At 35.8% G+C, this 20343-nt stretch overlaps 1 protein-coding gene across 3 annotated transcripts in view; it reads left to right on the top strand.

Moving 5' to 3' along the window:
- SMAD4 (SMAD family member 4) overlaps nucleotides 1–20343 on the top strand; it is a 112834-nt gene that overhangs the window by 78890 nt on the left and 13601 nt on the right. For 2 of the 3 annotated variants that reach the window (XM_025365107.1, XM_025365108.1), the window contains 6 exons: nucleotides 3385–3597; nucleotides 6578–6697; nucleotides 6794–6910; nucleotides 8328–8378; nucleotides 17905–18088; nucleotides 19485–19653. In XM_025365107.1, coding sequence (XP_025220892.1) covers nucleotides 3385–3597; nucleotides 6578–6697; nucleotides 6794–6910; nucleotides 8328–8378; nucleotides 17905–18088; nucleotides 19485–19653 — 854 coding nt within the window. Of the gene's footprint in view, nucleotides 1–3384; nucleotides 3598–6577; nucleotides 6698–6793; nucleotides 6911–8327; nucleotides 8379–17904; nucleotides 18089–19484; nucleotides 19826–20343 lie in introns of those variants that run through there. The other variant, XM_025365110.1, reaches the window with a different exon arrangement.

Genomic DNA, 20343 nt, shown 5'->3' with positions numbered 1-20343 from the left:
CTAGATTTGGACAAAGGAATAATATAAGACCAGGTAACTAAAAGTTAAGAAAATAGGACGGTTCCTTCATTTTTGAGTTAATGTCTTATGGTAGTCATTTCCAGCCTTTTATCTTTCATGAAACTTTCTGTGACCACGTCGACCTGTGTATTCATTTTAACAAATATGTAATGAGCATGTATTGCCTGGTACTGTGTTAGTTTCCAGGGATGCTAAGATAATAAGGTATGTTTTGTCTGCTCAAGTGAGCTTATAGTCTAGTGGAGGAGAGGAAAAGTAAATAAGAGAGTGATAATACCATCAGATAGGTGCTATGTCCTGGCTGCTGGTGATGATAAGAAATACAAACCTAGGGTGGGCCCAGTGGTTTCAGCTTTTTTGTCACCTATAGAAAATATATTCTTTGACCCTCTTAGAACATTTTCTTTTTCTTTTTTGAGACAGAGTTTCGCTCTTGTTGCCCAGACTGGAGTACAATGGTGGGATCTTGGCTCACTGCAACCTCCGCCTCCTGAGTTCAAGCGATTCTCCTGCCTCAGCCTCCTGAGCAGCTGGGATTACAGGCGCCAGCCACCATGCCCAGCAGTTTTTATTATTATTATTTTTTTTGTATTTTTAGTGGAGATGGGGTATCACCATGTTGGCCAGCTGGTCTCGAACTCCTGACCTCAGGCGATCCACTGTCTCAGCCTCCCAAAGTGCTGGGATTACAGGCATGAGCCACTGCACCCAGCCCTCTTAGAACATTTTATAATCACTATATATATGTAAAACTACTCTAAAAATATGGTTAAATAATAATAGCTAACACTTACTGGGTACTCATTGTGTGTCAGGTCAGACTGAGCTAAATGATTTCTGAGTATTATGTCATCATTCTCATGATACTTCTGCATGGGAGGTGGGATTATTTATACTTTAACAGATGAAGGGACTGCTACCTGGAGAGGTGAAGGAACTTGCCCAAGAATAGACAACTAGGAGGAGCTGGAGTAATGTGTGTTTGCTATTAGATATTTAAACAATGGGAAAATATTACAAAAGACTGCAAACTCCATGACAGCAAGGATATTTGTTTTGTTTATGGCTATATCCCAAGTACTAGAACAGTACCTGGAACATAGGTGCTCAAGAAATATTTTTTCAGTGAATGAATTTGTTGAATGCTAGCCCATAAAGAGAAATATTTAACAGTTTGGTGTCTGTTTTTCTGGACTTTAAAAAATATATACTATATGTTTTTTTAATTTTATTTTTTTGAATAGGCAATACATGGTCCATAAATCAAAATACTATAAAAAGGTATACAGTGAAAAGAAGTGCTCCCACCCCTGCCCCCATTCCCCCCTAATTCAGGTAATCACTTTTTTTAGTTTCTGGTGTTTCCTTCCAGGGTTTCTATATGCAAAAAATACATACCTCCTTTCTTACACAAAATGTATACTGTGCATACTGTTCTGGACCTTGCTTTTTTACTTAGAGTATATGATTTTTTAAACATGCATATGATCATAGTGTACAATAGTGTTTTGTAACTTGCTTTTTTTCTCTTGGCAAAAATATATTGCAGATTTCTATACTTGTTGATACCTTCAGTTTTACCTGAGAAACATTATGGATTATCTGGGGTTAAAGAAATCTGTAGACCAGTAGAGGTTTCAAACTTACATTTGGGAAGTTTAGCCAGCATATTTAAGGCAAGAAAGATTTATGAGTCATAACTGTTTAAAAGCAGAATGCAGTAGGTACTTAAAGATGTTATGATTGCTGATTACACTGAAGAGTCACTTGAAAAGCAAAAGCAGTGAGTACCAAATTGACCAGTTGTATCCTCAAATCGGCTAGCAAAACCAGTAAGTCGGTAAAAAGATCCTGGTCGTTATAACAACAGAAAACCTAAAATGTCCAGGAATTATTTAGAGATGTCAGGATTTATATGAAGAAAATCATTGAACTTTGTTGAAGGGTATAATACAAGGCTGAATAAGTGTAGACATACCAATTTTATGCCCCATTTTTTTTCTTTTTATTATTTTTATAATTTGGCCAATGTTAGTGATGAGTGATTGTGTTCAGTTTTTTTATCGATACATAATTTGTTAAACATCCTTTTGATTATCTTTTTGTTTCTGTAAAATTTCTAAAGAGGAACTTTGGAATGGGATTTATGGGGTCTTCAGAATATCATCGTCATGACTTTTGATGCATGAACGTACTTCTTAAGAGGTTTTTAAGAGGTTGCACATAGAAACTTGCACAGTAGATGATTATTACTGCCTTGAAATAGTCTCAATTTAATAAAAAATACCCATGTAACTTAACTGATATTTACATGTAGATTTTTTTCGAGGTTGACATAGGGAAAGATAAGGGAAATGATATGCTGGTTCTTAATGAAAAAGGGAATGTCTTTTTGTGGTCTACTAATTTACTGCTTTAAGAAGAGAACCTACTATTAGTTCAGTGGATTGTTAAGTTCTGGAGTAGTGTTAGTTCAGAAGCAATAAAGGATTGGTTGTTAAAGATAAAAAGCAAACCTTAAAACAATAACCTAAAACCAAAAGGAAGGTTCCAGGCAGAGAATTAACATTTATGCAGTTCAGTTTCAGTTTTCTTTTTCTCATACAACAGAGCAAACTATTTCCTGGTTTGTTAATGGAAAGGTGTTATGCTATATCAACTGGAATCTAGCTTTACTTATGAAGGTGTAACCACATAGGTGAAAGATTGATTACTGAGTTTTCTCACACCATATGTTTATCAAATATTCTTATTTGGGTTGGGTTTCTAGAGGGAAATTTCAGCTTGACTTTTCATTTAGAATTTTTCTGTTTGGTTCTAAATCTATAGGGAACATTCAGTACACTTCATTTTTAAAGAATATGTTACTTGACAGTAATTCTAGATCCTGGAATTGGATATCTGTCAGATCCCACTGATATCTCCACAGTGTGAAATTAGCAAAAGGATGTAGTTAAATACTCAATCTCGATTTAGACTGAATAATTGTTTTTCTCAGCTGGATACACATTTTCCAGCCTTTTGGTTTTTGCCTGCCTTATGTATTTAGGTGATCATTATTCTACGTTTCTCAAGAAACTGAGGAGTACCTTTTTAGGATTGTTGCTGGAGGCTGTTGGAACATAGACTAGCTTCGAATTTGAGAGTCAGATTGATGGATAAAATATATCTGATGCTGTTACCATTAAATAAATGACTTTTGCTGGTAAAGTAGTATGCTTTTAAAATAATATGAAAAAATTCTGATTTAAAGTTATTTACACTGTAATTGATTTTAGATGTTATATTACTTGCTAATAAGATTTTTTTTTTCTGGGGATAGAAGCTTATAAAAATTTAAAATACGTTTAATTTTCTACATAGCTCCTTCAAGTATGATGGTGAAGGATGAATATGTTCATGACTTTGAGGGACAGCCATCGTTGTCCACTGAAGGACATTCGATTCAAACCATCCAGCATCCACCAAGTAATCGTGCGTCAACAGAGACATACAGCACCCCAGCTCTGTTAGCCCCATCTGAGTCTAATGCTACCAGCACTGCCAACTTTCCCAACATTCCTGTGGCTTCCACAAGTGAGTTCTAGAATCAGATGTAGTCAGCAAGTTGAGTTTTCCTAATCATTGCTTATTTATGTGTAGTCATTTGGGGGGAAACTCCAAGTAAGTAAACATTAAAAGTAACTGTGGTATCTTTCATAGGTAAACAGGTGTTAGACAGGTATGTACAATCGCTTGGAATTTAATGGCTTTGATTAGAATATTGATTCAAATTAGTGATCTGATTTGAACTTTACTATTACATGTAGAAGTAAGTAGCCTCTTAAGCTCTCAGATAGATTTTGGAGAAATATTTAAATAATAAGTAGTTTTGATCCAAGATGTTTATGAAGGTCTGTGTTAATGGAATTGCAACCTTTCTTTTAATCCAGTGTTCTTATTTTGGTTTATCTGGGAGAATATTACCTTATAGTAGTTGTCTTATTTTCTCACTGTGCAAAGGGATCTTGACAAATTTTTTATGTATTGCTCAAGATAGACATTAAGTAATTAAGTCATTTTTGATGTAAGCTAACTTCTATATCTCTTTTAAAAATATTTGTCTATATTTTTAAAAAATTAGTCTGTTTCAGAAGGATCCTTCTTTTCTGCCATGTCATAGGAGGCAAAGGGGCTGCTAGGTTTAGGTTTTTTGGGGCCTGATGATATGACCTGGTTCTGTTACTTATTTTCACAGTAACCAAAGGTTTGATAGTTTGCTGCCTTGCAAATGAAGTAGCTTTTTTTGCTTTTTTTTTTTTTTTTTCCAGTTAATCATAGTGCATTGTCTTGGCATGTGTATGGTGTTAGTTGCATGCAATTGCTAAAGGAATTATATGTAAACCTACATCAGAATAGATTTTTGACAGCTCTGGTCTAATACTGTGTTAGTTGCTGCCAAAAGTACCATTATTCTATTTGCTTTACTATCAGATTAGATTCAACATAGAAATTTTGATCTTTGGAATAAATGGGGGACTGATTTCTGTAATTGTGAGTTTTCAAGTGAAGTATACCAAAATTTCCCCTCTTTAATTCATTACACCACTTCAAAGCAGTATGTTTTTGGTTTGCTATATAAGAGATGACGGTCTCAGTATAGGCAGCATATACTAAATGGGTCATATAGGTTAAGCACTTGAGAACCCAGATCCTTAATCACTTGGTTCTTCTGTTATCTGTCTACTTTTTATTTACCACATTAGGAATATGGTTGATAAACAGTGGGTAGTGATAGAAAATAAAAGAAGGTACATTATAGCCGCTTGAACGTAGATTAGTGCTAGAGCACAGCTACCTACTTCTGTTTATATTATCTGGAGATTGAATTTCTGTACCTTTGTTAATGCTTGCTAAAGTGACTTCATTTTGACTGTTTTATTCCCTAAGGTTGAGTCCTATGCAAAGATTAGAAAAAGTGATATAAATGAAATGCAGCTAATTTTATCCTGGTATTTATTGGGTAGATTTTAATAACCAAATACTGTAAATACTGTAAGTTTTAGAACTTGTGTCAAAATGTTCTCTTAGATCTCAAAAAGTATATTGATAAAATTAAATGAACAAAAAGAAGTTGAACTAGAATAGAAGATTTGAAAGGCTATTTTACATGAACTGATATAGTCGTGTTGTTTAACTGTATTTTACATACTTAGAATTGCATAAAGGAAGTATTCAGTATGGATAACTACAATGGGTCACTTTACAATTTATGTTCGTTTGACACCTGAATATTTTAAGGATTTCCTTTTAAATATCTGTAAATTAAAATAATTTATCCTGTGTAGTTAATGACAATTTTTGTAAGTTAGCTAAGAGTATTGCATGTATAATTATTAAAAACACGAACAAAACCATAATTAACCTTTAAAGATAAATTGCAGAATCTGGGGGATGAGTAGGAAGGGAGGTTGCTAAAATGCCATTTTTACAGATAAATAATTTGGGGAGTATTGAAATATTCTCTTCAGGTTTTGGTTTTGTAATTCTTAGCTTTAAGGAAATGTGATATGTAGAGAAAAAAAAATATTCCTTTTCTTTGATAGTTTGAGCAATGGTGACATTTACTGTCTTCCAGATATCTGATTGTACTCCCATTTAGAAAAGAATGAGGTGATGCCAGTTATAAATAATTATAAATTTAGTGCTTTCCAAATGGGGTAAACAATTGACTTAATTAATGCTCTTTAAGAAATCAAATTTCCACTTTAAAAAAAAGGCCTTAAAAATATAGGACAGTAAGCAATATCATAGGATGGTTTTTGAATAGAATAGAAGCCAGGAGAAGTTTGCTTCTCTTGGTATATTGCATACAGAGAGGGCAACTAATTTTGTGTAAATCTGGGAATATGATGGTGTTGTTGAAAAGAAATGACTCTTGGTTTATAAAAGCTCTTGAAAAAATTGGAAAGTAGAGTGATAGTTTTTTTGTTTGTTTTTAACCAGTAAATGGTATATTGATTGGACAGCAGAGCTAGATCTTTTTAACTTCCTCCTCTTCACCATCACATCCTGTTTAAAATAATTTTCTGCTCTGCTTTTCTCTGTCAAACCCTAGCATTCTGCCATTATTAGTACCAGTGCTGACAATGATTAATTTTTCAGTTTTCAACATTTTCTTGAGCCTGGATTTTTGGGATCCTAATCAGAAAGGTCCAGAGAGAGAAGTGGTTGGAGTGGCCAGGATGAACTGATATACCTCTGAAGAAGTTAATATGATAGGCCAGACATACAGTGGTGTTTTGCTGGCATTTGAAATACGTTTGTGAAGAAATAAGCCACTAAAATTAGCAAGACATTACCTAAAATGGAATAATTTTGAGCTTCTTCAAGTTAAGGTTTGTCTTTATAGATGACTTTAGGTTTTTTTTTAACATGATAGGCCATGGGTGAGTTACACTTTTTGCCCATCTTTGTAGTTGTGCATTATCAGATAAAATTAGTCCTTCATTTAGTATATGAAATCATAAGATGACATCTATGAATGTACCATGTTAATGTCTTCTTGTTCCTCTAGGTCAGCCTGCCAGTATACTGGGGGGCAGCCATAGTGAAGGACTGTTGCAGATAGCATCAGGGCCTCAGCCAGGACAGCAGCAGAATGGATTTACTGGTCAGCCAGCTACTTACCATCATAGTATGTACATACTTTAAAAAAATCTTTTAAATAGTTGAGAAAAAAGTAGGCAGCCTTTATAAAAGCAAATTAACCCATGTGGGCCTTAATTTTTAGACAGCACTACCACCTGGACTGGAAGTAGGACTGCACCATACACACCTAATTTGCCTCACCACCAAAACGGCCATCTTCAGCACCACCCGCCTATGCCGCCCCATCCCGGACATTACTGTAAGCTCTTGTTTTTGTTGTAAGGGCTCTTTTTTTTTTCATTTTTTTTTTTTTTTTTGGTAGGGCTTTGTTTTCTATTTTTTAAAAATGTTTTTACATCTTTTATTCATCCTGTGATTTTGTTTCATTAAATAGTGCTTTTCAGTAGTTTTTGTAAACAGTAGTATTTTTCATAGTTATCATACCTTTTTATTTTAGAGGAGTGATGTTCGCTAAATACATTTATTTCTCTGTTGCTAATGTTTCATTAACATCACATTGATTTCCATTCATTTGTTTACTTTGTATATGTTCTTAGATCTCATCTGTGTCTTGTATATCCACCCATAATGGATTAAAATCCTTTGAGCACTGAGTTCTCAAAGTTTTCCTCAGCGTAGTATTCAGTGTACTTTGGATAATGTTGAATCTATAGATAACTTTGTGCCGGCATGATTGGGAGGAATACCCTACAGATAGCCTATAGTTTCAGGTAGAATAGGAGCACTGTTCATATGGCTTAGTAAAATCAAGAGTATAACTTTTATATACATTAAATTCCTTCTCGTTATAATATTAATAGTACCAAAGAAAACTTAGAAAATACAGAAAAGTGTAAATAAGAAAAGCAAAATTACCCTGAATCCTGCTACTCAAAAATAGCCACTTCTAGTATTTTGTCATTTTCCTTCCAGTCATATAAACAGGTATATGTAAATTGACAGGGGGCTCCTACTCTATGTGTATTGTATATGTCTTGCTTCTTTTCAGTTATGTCACTATTTTTTCCATTTCTTAAGAGAATGTAATTTTTAATGGCTGCCTAGGCATAGTGTTTAAGGGTGCTGGGTTTGGACCTTTAACAGGCTTATGTGACCATTGGCAAGTTATTTCACCTCATTAAGCCTCAGGAGCAGTAATACTAGTATCTACCTCAAGGGGTGTTTGTAAGAAGTAAATGTAATAATTTATGTGAGGTGTTTAGCACTGTGTCTTGACACATTACAAGTTTCCAGTTATGTTAGCTACGATTCCATTAAATAAACATCCTTAATTAACGTAAGCACTTGTTTTTAGAATAGACCTAATAGTTTATTATTATACATTGCATTATAAATTGTACTATATTGGATGTTACATAAATAATTCATTTATGATCTGTATTAAATATTGGATGGAAAATTATGTGTAAATTGTGTAATAATAACACTTGGCAGATAGCACTAAAATGTTAGTTATTAAATATCCACAAAAGTGTTAATAGTTTAAGACTATTTGCTTATTGTAAAGTAAACTTTTAAGTTCTTAGACATTGCATAAGCTTGTTTTCAACAATTCCTAACCGATAATAGTTATATTTAAGTAAGATTTACTAAAAGTTTTAGCATTAGACAACTTTTAATAAATAAAAATGGAATTTTTGTTGTCTTTTCTTTAGGGCCTGTTCACAATGAGCTTGCATTCCAGCCTCCCATTTCCAATCATCCTGGTAAGTGTATTTCAAAATCGATTTCCTGTATTTAGATTTAGTGGTGATTGAAACGTGCAAACACAGGCTTTAATAGAATTATAGGGTCACTTCTCAGATAAGTACAATACTCATCATGACATGAGTTAATCAACAGTATGAATAGCCGATATAGTCACACATAGACTGTCTGTATTTTATTCAGTTTAACCGTCCCCGAAAGAAAAGAACAGTCTTTTCAGCTAAAATGAGAATTACAGAAATGCTGGCTTCAGCATTGAATACATACATATGCAGCAGAATAAAACTAGGTTTCAAAATAGAACAGCTGTAAAACTATAGCTTAAAAAGCCAGGAAAGAATCTTAAGTACATGCTGAAAAGAAAAATAATTCACTCTGTTATTCAGGATCTCTGGTTAACTGGAATTTAGAAACTATTTGATTAAATTGTATACAAAAGAGTAAATAGCTAAATAGCTTTCCTCAGTTCAAAGTTTGTGTATAATTTTTGAAGTTATAGAGATAATAAAACAGAAAACACTTGAAAATGAAATACTGAAAGTCCCTTGTAACACAAACATAGATTTTGAATTTTTTTCTCATCCCTTCATATCTGTTTTTCTTAGCATAAAAGGATGCAAATATATTACTTCAACTAATCACCTTAATTTTTTGGAAACTATAAACTCAATTTTCCTCCTAATTAAAGTAACATTGTTATGAAGAATTATGTTTTTATTTTTACTTGTTTATTTTTGAGACAGGGCCTGGCTCTGTCACCCAAACTGGAGTGCAGTGGCATGATCTCAGCTTACTGAAGCCTTGACCTCCTGGTCTCAAGCAATCCTCTTGCCTCAGCTTCTAGAGTAGCTGGGACTATAGGCAGGCGCCACCATGCCTGGCCAATCTTTGTATTTTAGTAGATACAGGGTCTCACCATGTTGCCCAGGCTGGTCTCGAACTCCTGGGCTAAAGCAATCCTTCTGCTAATAATTTTATTTATTTTTAAATTTTTTGCCGAGATGGGATCTCGCTATGTTGTCCAGGCTGGTTTTGAACTCCTAGCCTCAAGTGATCCTCCTGCCTTAGCCTCCTAGAGTGCTGGGATTATAGACATGAGCCACCACACCAAGCTTGAAGAATTAAAAAAATTTTTTAAATGATTTTATTTTTCATCTTTGTGGGTACGTAGGAGATGTATATATTTATGGGGCATATGAGATGTTTTGATACAGGCATGTAATGCATGATAAGCACAACATGGAAGATGGGGTATCCATCCCCCTCAAGCATTTATCTTTTGTGTTATAGTCTATACTCTGTTAGTTATTTTAAAGTGTACAGTTAAATTATTGACTACAGTCATCCTGTTGTGCTCTAAAATATTAGACCTTATTCATTCTAACTACCTTTTGTACTATTAACCATCCACACCTTCCCCCAACTCCCTACTACCTTTCCCAGCCTCTGGTAACCATCCTTCTACTCTCTGTCTCCATGGGTTCAATTATTTTGATTTTTAGATCTCACAAATAAAAACATGTGATGTTTGTCTTTCTTTGCCTGGCTTATTTCACTGACTGTAGTGCCTCCAGTTCCATCCATATTGTCGCAAGTGACTGAATCTCATTGTTTTTTATGGCTGAACAGTACTCCACTTTTTATATAAAAAGTTTATATAAAAAGCTTTTATATAAAAACTCCATTCTTTATATAAGTCAAGCATAAAGAATTTTAAGCATACCAGAATAGTACAGGAAGTTCCCCTGTTGTACTCATTCCTCAGTTTCAGCTATTATCAGCTAATGACCAAACTTATTTCATTCATACTCTCTTTCTTCATTCTATATTATTTTGAAGCAAATCCTGTATCATAGTTTTATGTGTATCTTAGTATATACTTCCAATAAAGGTTTTTTAAAAACATGAACACAGTGCCCATAATGATTAATTTAAAGGGTAACATACAATTCTTAAATAGGCCCACATAATTTTCTCTGTGTAAATAATGTTCTGTTATTGATTGTGTTGGTTTCAGTTTTTCTTCTAGCTGTTTAAAAAAATAGAAGGGAACATCTTTGTGTTTATAACTTTTCTCATATTTTAGTTCAAGAGGTTTATAGAATTTCTAGATCAAAAGGCCATATTACAGTGACATCAGAGTATGAGAACCAGTGTTACTGTGCTGGCCAGCAGTAGATGTGATAGTTTAATAAACTTCCTGCTGCTTTAAGAGGCAAATATTTGTTCTGGTTACGAGAAAAGTGATGCTAGTGGGGCAGAAGCATTCTTTTAACTATATATTTATTATCTTCTTTAACGGATTTTCTGTGTTATATTGTGTGTTGTGATTTTAAACATTTTTGTAGGTCAAGGAGTCTAGCCTTTTCATAAAACACTTTTTTTGAGAAATGTAATATACAGAAAAGTATATAACACAAATAAGTATATAGTCTAACATCACTAAAACCAGTACTCATGTAACCACTACCCAGATCGAGAACTAAAACATTACAGCATCCCAGAAACCTTCCTACCCCATGAATTTTGTCTCTGTCAAAACCTTCTCTTTCCTTCTCCCCAGAGGTAGCCACTGTCCTGCTTTTTATGGATAAAAAGCACTTTTTTTTCTCTTTCTTTTATTTTTTATTTAAAAAAAATTTTAAATTTATTTTGAGATGAACTCTCGTTCTGTCGCCCAGGCTAGAGTGCAGTGGCGCAATTTGGCTCACTGCAACCTCCACCTCTGGGTTCAAGCCATTCTCCTGCCTCAGCCTCCCGAGTAGCTGGGATTATAGGCACCCGCCACCTTGCCTGGCTAATTTTTGTATTTTTAGTAGAGATAGGGTTTCACCATGTTGTCCAGGCTGGTCTCGAACTCTTGGCCTCAAGTGATCTGCCCCATCGGCCTCCCAAAATGCTGGGATTACAGGCATGAGCCACTGCACCCGGCCCTTTTATGCTCTTTTAAAGTGATGAAGACATCCCTAAACAGTCTAGTAATCTGGCTTTACTTGTTTTTTAAATTATATAAATGGAATTACTGTATCAGGATCTTGATTCGTGTGTGTGAATATATTGTGACAAGAGGGGAAAATCTAGAGTCTGAAGAATGAGAATTTTTGCTGGCTGTCCTTGAGAGTCATTAGTGGCTCCTGGCAATTTAGGGATCTCAGTGTTCATATAGCTTAGTGGGAGGTAGTCTGCAGCAGTGAGGGTAATCAAGGCTCTGAAGAAAGACCTACCCTGGATAGAGTCATAGGTGGGTATAGCGGCGGTGACATTTAGCTAGTCATTTGGACCTCTTCAGTACTTGCCTTTGGCCTCTTGGTAGATTTAATTCATTCTTTTCATGGTAGAACTGGTGTTTAGGCCCAACATCTGGTTAGAAAATAGCATTAATCAGTTGAGGCTATGCTTTTATAGTAGTGTGCATTGACATTAAAGCCTCTGTCTTTTTTTTTAAGAAACCGGGTCTCACTATGGGCCTCTGTCTTTGAGTAGAATAAGGAAGTGATTTATTGGTGAGGCTGGTCCTGAAAAGGTCTCTGTCGAGGTAGTTGCCGCAGAGGATTTGACTTTAATGGAGTCAGCAGGTAGAACCCAAATGGTCTTTGGCTGTGGATACTAATGGGCCCTTGAGGAGTTCTGTCTCACAACTGTTCCTCTTCATTTCTCCTTTTGTACTGTTTCAAGAATATTGTAACTGATTTCCCTGTTAGGAGAGCTTCCAGTTCTAGTACCCTCCTTCTCAACTGTATCTCTACTGCTACTCAATATTTATTTTAAAATTTGAATCTAGTTATTTCTTTGCTAAAGAACTTATTCCCCTACTCAATGCTTGGCCATAGGATAAAGTCCAAATTCCTTAGCTAGGCAGAAAAGAATCTCTGGTCCTCGTCCTTGTGTGCTTCTCTAGCCTCATCTCTTGAAGCTTTAACCTAGGTATATCATCCCTCTGCTTTTTTCTCGTACTCTATATTAGTTATCTATTCCACAACAAATTACTCCAAAACTTAGCAAATTGAAACAATAACAATTTGTCATATCACTTAGTTTCTATAGGTAGGGATCTACACAAGGCTTAGCTGGGTGGTTTCGGCTCAGGATCTCATGAGGTTGCACTGAAGTTGTCAGCTGGGGCTGCCATCATCTGAAGGCATTTTCAGAGGCTAAAGGATTCACTTTCAGGGTCGTTTACTGACATACCTGACAAGTTAGTGGTCTCGGCGGTCTCGTTGGCAGGAGGCTCCAGTTTCTCTTCTTGTGGATTTCTCTTATAATGTGACAGCTAACGAGTGATCAGGAGAGAGTAAGACAGAGTCTCGGTGTCTTTAAATACTTAGCCTCAGAAGTCACATCATCTTATCTGTAAGAGTCCATGTCCTGTGGGAGGGGCCTACACAAGGATGTGAATATCAGGAGGTGAGAATCATTGGGGGTCATCGTGAATGTTGGCTCCCGTGCTCTCCTATCCTCCCAAATGTGGTGAGCTCTTTGAAAATCCAGCGTAAGTGCACTACTGATGGGAAGCCTTTCCTAATCCTTTTTCCCTGCTACCTAGGACTTTATAATTGTACTAAATTATAATTACTAGTTTACATGTCCGCTATCCTTGCTTAATGTAGAAAAGAAGCCAAAGTTTAAAACTTTGTGTAGGTATATGGTTAGTGTAGACTCTTATGGTCTGATGAAGCAGTGCTAAAATATTCTACCATAGATTTAGGACTATTTAAACAGGAAATATACATATACCTTTGAATCTTTTATATGTGTAAAAATCAATAATATATAGTAAATTTATTTTGAGAAATTATTTTTGAAGATAGTTACATAAATGTTTTAGGAAATAGATGATATAATTGTAGAAAATGAAAATAAAGATTGGTCATAATTACCTTGGTGTTAAAAGATTTCAGATAGGCAGCATACTTGGTGATTCCATGTGTTGACTTTGGAAAAGTTTAATCACCTCATTTCTTTTTTACCAACTTATTGTTTTTGCTTTTTGTTAAAACTGAGGTGTATTCATCAAATTGAATACTGATTGCAAATTAAAGTGAAAGATTTCTTCAGTGTCTGAGGTTATTTTGTTCAGATTCACAAATGGATTCGAAACCCACAAATTTCCAACTTCAGGTGTGTTCTAGACTTTGGAGAGTACCTTTTTGTATTAATAAAAGATTCTCACAGGGCATCTCATCCATATCTAAATAATAAAGGTAATAATTCATAGTGAGTCACTTAGGTGCTTTAAGCAAATCTTTACACTTTATTGGAATGACTTTATTTTTATTTAAAATATTGAAGATAGGCAGAGCACTTTGGCTTACTCCTATAATCCCAGCACTCTCAGAGGCCCAGGCCAGGGGATCGCTTGAGCCCAGGCGTTTGAGACCAGCCTGGGCAACATAACGAGACCCTGTCTCTACACTAAAGTACCAACAAATTAGCCAGACATGGTGGTGTGCACTTGTAGTCCCGGCTACTCTAGAGGCTGAGGTGAGAGAAGCACTTGAGTTGGGGAGATCAAGGTTGCGTGAGCCATGATTGCACCATTGCATTCCAGCCTGCATCTCAAAAACAAATACGTAAAAATTCCGAAAACAAAAAATTGAAGACAATACCTTGGAGACCTAAATCTTTCATTATAATTTAACAGCATTTATTTGATAAGACGGTACTTTATAATTTCCCCGTTACAAAAAGTATTTAGATAAGTTTTTTCATTGTAAACAATTTTTTTGTTAACTCAGTCTTTTAAAACCTTTTCTTTGGCCAGTGATGAACAGTTTTGGGCTTCATGAGACTGGCTTAACTTCACTAATTTAGGAGCAAAAAAATAAAAATATCAAAGTTAGCTCATAACTGTCTTACTCCCTTTCAAATGAGTTGGGGCATTCAGAAAGCCCATTCTGTGCTGAATAATTCCAGCCTTCTGTTGATGCTAGTCTTGAGAACTGCGGAGTTGTCATTATATGGCATTAGTCCTTGCGGGCAAAAGCTTAAAGAGATTCTAGAAAAGTTTAATAGTTGTTTCCTATTACTTTCCCCTGTTTTTAAAATAAGAATGATCCCTTCTGACTGATTAGCAAATTGAGAGTGGAGTAAAAAAGTTTTCCACATAGTGCTTTGTATCTCAGTACTGTCAGATTTGCTGGGACTCATTTAGATGAGCTCTAGCCTTCTCTGTCCTCCTAAGTGGTAGCCCACTTACCTTTGCATTCCTAGGCCTTTTTAAGTCACTGATCGGTAGTGCAACTCTCCTATGCTGGTTTCTTTTTATTCTCAAGTCTCTTAAAACGTGTCTTCCCAGTACTAGCATGTCAACTCAAACTAAACAACCTGTTCAGAGTGCAGCTTTAGATAACCATTGTTGTTTTATGGTGTCTGAACTATTAAGACAAACAAAAACAGTTACTTTAGTGAGTAGGAAATAATAGAGTAAGGTTTAGGTGCAGTTGCAAATGTTGTAAATAATGATGATAAGAGTACATTTTTCAGGCCCGGTGTGGTGGCTCACATTTGTAATCCCAACACATAGGGAGGGCAAGGCAGGAGGATCACTTGAGCCCAGAAATTCAAGACCAGCTTGGGTATCATAGGGAGACCCAACCCCATGTCTACAAAAAATTTAAAAAATTAGCCAGGCATGGTGGCCTGCACCTGTATCCCCAGCTACTTGGAAGGCTGAGGTGAGAGGATAGCTTGGGCCCGTGATAGCTTAGGATAGCTTGGACTGCAATGAGCTGTAATCGTGCCGTTGTACTCTAGCTTGGGCAAGAGAGTGAGACTCCCATCTCCCCGCTCCTCCCAAGAAACATATTTTTCTTAACCATGGAGGCTGTAAAATTCCCATTTACCCCCCATCCCCCAAATTGACTCTCACAGAAAAAACATTGCTTACCATGGAACTTTGCTTCTGGTTAGTATCTTTCGGTATAAACCAGGAAATGTATGTACTTGGACCTCTTTTTTTTTTTTTTTTTTTTTTTATGAGACAGAGTCTCACTCTGTTGCCAGACTAGAGTGCAGTGGCACCATCTTGGCTCACTGCAAACGCCACCTCCCAGGTTCAGGTGATTCTCCTGCCTCAGCCTCCCGAGTAGCTGGGACCACAGGTGTGTGCCACCGTGCCCAGCTAATTTTTATATTTTTAGTAGAGACGGGGTTTCGCCATGTTGGCCAGGATGATCACCATCTCTTGACCTCGTGATCGGCCCGCCTTGGCCTCCCAAAGTGCTGGGATTACAGGCCTGGCCCTCATTTTCTTCTTACCTAGTATTATAAATATTTGTTTATAACTAAACTTAACATTTGGACTGATTGTGTAAAGATAACTTTTAAGTGCTGTTACTGTTTTTTTGCTGTGTTTTTTTTTTGGCCGCCAAAACATTGGGTGATTGATGTCTTAGACAATCTCTGTAGTTTTGGTTTAACCAGTATACCTATCAGTTGTTCGCTGAAGCTTCTTGTCCATAGCATAATGTGATATCTTCACATTACATTTTCTATAGATAATAATTTTTTTTTTTTTTTTTTTTAATTTTTGAGATGGGGTCTCTGTGGCCTGGGCTGGAGTGTGGTGGCACTCTCATGGCTCACTGCCATCCCGACCTCCCAGACTTAGGTGATTCTCCTATTTCAGCCTCCTGTAGCTGGGACTACAGATGTACACAACCATGCCCAGCCAATTTTTCTATTTTTCGTAGAGGCGAGGTTTCACTATGTTGCCCAGGCTGGCCTTCCTCCTGGGCTCAAGTGATCTGCCCATTTTGGCCTCCCAAAGTGCTGGGATTATAGGCATGAGCCACCATGCCCGGCTGAAAATAATTTCATAAATACTTCAAAACTGGCTTTTTAAGAAGACACTCAGTGAAGACACTTAGTGTATCACTGGTTTTTGTGTTCTAATCATAATGAAATATATTTAAACAAATACTTGTCTTTGTGACGAGTTCATTAGTGTGACATGGCAAAACATTTGAGTTTTTAAGTTTTTGAATTATCCAATCTTCATGTGATCTGTTTTGGTAACTCCTCATTGGAAAGTACTTTATTGCTTGGCAGCATTTCGAAAAGTAATTAGGGTACATAGCTTTTACAAGCTGTTTTCTTTTTAAAAAATTTTAAGCATCAATCATACTTCATTTTAGGTTATTTTTTTTTCCCCCATAAGATCTGGGTTTCTTTTTTGTCATTCTAAGTAACTTTGTCGAAAGTAAGATTGTTGAAAGTTTTGTTGCTTCAAATTCTAGTTTAAAGTTCATAAATAGCATATTGAGATACAGATAAATCTTTCTTTTAAATATGTCGAACCCATTTCCACCCTAGGGTCTTTGCTTTTGCTTCCTCTCTGAAATCTGTTTACAGTCTTCACATAGATAAAAAGTTATTCAGATCTCATCTTTTCAGATAGGATGTCCCCTACCATCCAGTCTGAAGTGTTCTTTCCAGTCATCTGCTGTTCCATGCCCTGTTTTATTTTCTTCACAGTGTTCATCGTTACCTGAGTTATTTTATTTGTTAGCTTATTTGTCTGCCCCTGCACCTCTGTGAGAACGGGGACTGTAGCTGTTTTGTTTCCTACTGTGTATGTAGTGCCCAGAAAGATCCCTAGATACTCTGTAGATGTCTGTTAAATGAGTTAAAACAGGAAAGCCAAATAATTTTTATGTATTTGGGCTTGATGTAATAATTATTGTATACAAATAAAAATTAGAAATACTTGATCAGTTGTCTTTGCAAACCAAAGTAGCACCTCTTTTTTTTCCCCAATTATTTAAAATTGTATATTGCTGTTCAAATGAATACACTAAATATGTCTTCAAAGTTAAAATTATGGTAGTTAACATGACCTGACTTCGCTAAAAATGTCTTTTGCTATGGCATAGATGGGACAAATGACCTACTATCCAAGAGACAATTGAGAATCTGTGTGTACAACAACTGTGCGATTAGAGTATAATTAACCTTAACTCAGGGATGGGATAGCTGATTTGCTTGTGCACTTTCTCTCAATTAGGGAATCTATAAAAACATGTCATGAATCGATGTTATTCAAGGACAGTTCCCTGGAATACATCTTAGAGTCAGTGTGTTTTTAAAAAATGAAAGTTGAGGCTACATAGAGAATATGAGTAGTCAAATGAAACATCATGGTAAAATAATTTATTTTAGATTCTGATTATTTCTGTTTCTTTAAATTCTCAGTTGACCTGGTCCTTTGAGGTAAGAACCAAATTCCAGATTTTAAAAAATGACTTTTAGAATTTGAGGATAAGTGGTAATTAGAAATTAAAAAAAAAAAAATGATTTTAGGGTTTTAAGAACAGTGCTAGGTACTCAGCTAGAAAATAGAAGACATGGAAATTCCTACTTTTTAATGCATTATGTTATTTTAATCCAGTTGTTTTGGGGGCATTACATTTCCTCTCCCCTTCCTTCACCCTTTCTTTTAGGAAAAGCTTTGTGTTGTGGAGTGCAAGTGAAAGCCTTATACCTTTCTCTCATGGGAGGATGTTCTTTCCCATTTATTTCCTGTAGCTCCTGAGTATTGGTGTTCCATTGCTTACTTTGAAATGGATGTTCAGGTAGGAGAGACATTTAAGGTTCCTTCAAGCTGCCCTATTGTTACTGTTGATGGATACGTGGACCCTTCTGGAGGAGATCGCTTTTGTTTGGGTCAACTCTCCAATGTCCACAGGACAGAAGCCATTGAGAGAGCAAGGTATTGATTGTGTAGTCAGATAGTTACTTTAAAAATTTAGCATAATACATTGTCTTTTATTCAAAGTTATGTTTCCCCGTTTACATTGTATGTGTTCTTAAATATAAGTAAAGGAATAAAGGTCATGTTGAAAATTCAGAATTTGTAAGCACTCCATCTTCATTGTCGATGTTTTTGTTGTGTAACATATAATGATAAAAGATAGCCTTTTTTATGTTAGTAGATTTCTGTTTCAAATAGTAAGTATACCTTTTGGAATTCAATTTGAAAATTTTGTTTTCTGTGATCATACATTTCTACAGATTACTGAAAGGAAGTAATATTAAATGAGAACATGTTTCTGAAAGTTTTAGTTACAATGTTAAAAGCATTGGTAATAAAAGGGAAATGGTTAAGTAAATTATGATAAATTTTTCATTTTTTATATAGTCATTAAAATGTTTAAAAGTTTGTATAATGAAGCTGGGTGCGCGGTGGCTCACGTCTGTAATCCCAGCACTTTGGGAAGCGCACTTGAGGTCAGGAGTTCGAGACCAGCCTGGCCAACATGGTGAAACCTTATTATCTCTATTAAAAATACAAAAATTAGCCATATGTGGTGGTGCATACCTGTAATCCCAGCTACTCAGGAGGCTGAGACAGGAGTATTGCTTGAACCCGGGAAGCGGAGGTTTCAGTGACCTGAGATCATGCCACTGCACCCCAGCCTGGGCGACAGAGTGAGACTCCGTTTCAAAAAAAAAAGTTTATATAATGAAATGGAAATGCTTACAATGAAATACTACAGGAACATACCATTTTAGCTACTGTATGATCTCAGCTTTTTAAGGATGTGTGTGCTAAAGAACATAATCTTGGCCCTATCACTTGCTGTGTGACTTTGGCAAATTACCTAACCACTAAGCCACTTCTGGCTAATAGAGTTTTCTGTGATGAAGAAAATGATTTATATTTGCACTGCCCAGTTCAGTAGCCACTAGCCACATGTAGCTATTGAGCACTTAAATTATAGCTCACTTGATTGACTAATAGGATTTCTAATTAGTTTTAATTTAATTTAAATAGTCACATGTGGCTAGTGGCTATCAATTTGGACAGTATGCCTTAGTTTCCTTATCTAAAAAAATAGTAATGGTACTTATTGAGTTGTAAGGGTTTAATGAGAATTCATACTACATGCTCCTGACACATAGTAAGCGTTGTATATATGTGCGTCATTATTAGATATGAACAGGAAAAGAAAGAAGGAAATATACAAAAATGTTATTAATAGCTATCTTTTGGTTTTGTATGATCATTTTTAATTTTTCAATATTAAGCATGCTATACAGTCTGAACTAAAATTTAATTTTAAATATTTATCAAGATAAAATGTAATTTCTTTTTTCTTCCTAAGGTTGCACATAGGCAAAGGTGTGCAGTTGGAATGTAAAGGTGAAGGTGATGTTTGGGTCAGGTGCCTTAGCGACCACGCGGTCTTTGTACAGAGTTACTATTTAGACAGAGAAGCTGGGCGTGCACCTGGAGATGCTGTTCATAAGATCTACCCAAGTGCGTATATAAAGGTTAGTTACAATTTTATTTGAATAGTTTAGACTTAAAGCTCTATTTGTTGTCAAAAGAATTGAAATCCAGGTGGAAGGAATGGAAAAATGTTTGTTTTAAGTATAAAGCACATTTTCGGAGGGCATTTATTGACATGATCAGTAATCTAGTTTGGTGGTTGCCAGTTTGTTACATGTTTTATTTTTTATTTCATTTATTTATTTATTTATTTTTGAGACAGAGTCTTGCTGTCATCGCCCAGGCTGGAGTGCAGTGGTGTGATCTTGGCTCACTGCAACCTGCGCCTCCCAGGTTCAAGCAATTCTTGTGCTTCAGCCTCCCAAGTAGCTGGGATCACAGGCACATGCCACTGTGCCTGGCTAATTTTTGTATTTTTAGTAGAGACGGGGTTTCACCATGTTGGCCAGGCTGGTCTCAAACACCTGACCTCAAGTGATCCTCCTGACTTGGCCTCCCAAAGTGCTGGGATTACAGGAGTGAGCCCCTGCGCCAGGCCTGTTACATGTTTTATAGTAATACAAAGGCTCTTGAAAATACTGAGTGAAATTTCCAAAGTTGTATTCCTTTAACTTGAAATTTGTAAGAATCAGACTCTGGACTTTCATCTTAGCCAGTCTTCAGGATTTTATGGAAGAGGATTCTAAAATTAATAGCTTTTCAAATTAAGAACCTGATAAGCCTGAAATATT

The sequence above is a fragment of the Theropithecus gelada genome, chromosome 18, assembly GCF_003255815.1.
Source record: "Theropithecus gelada isolate Dixy chromosome 18, Tgel_1.0, whole genome shotgun sequence".
Taxonomy (NCBI): Eukaryota; Metazoa; Chordata; class Mammalia; order Primates; family Cercopithecidae; genus Theropithecus; species Theropithecus gelada.
Note: the sequence above shows the minus strand (reverse complement) of the source record. Positions and strands in the feature narration are given on the sequence as shown.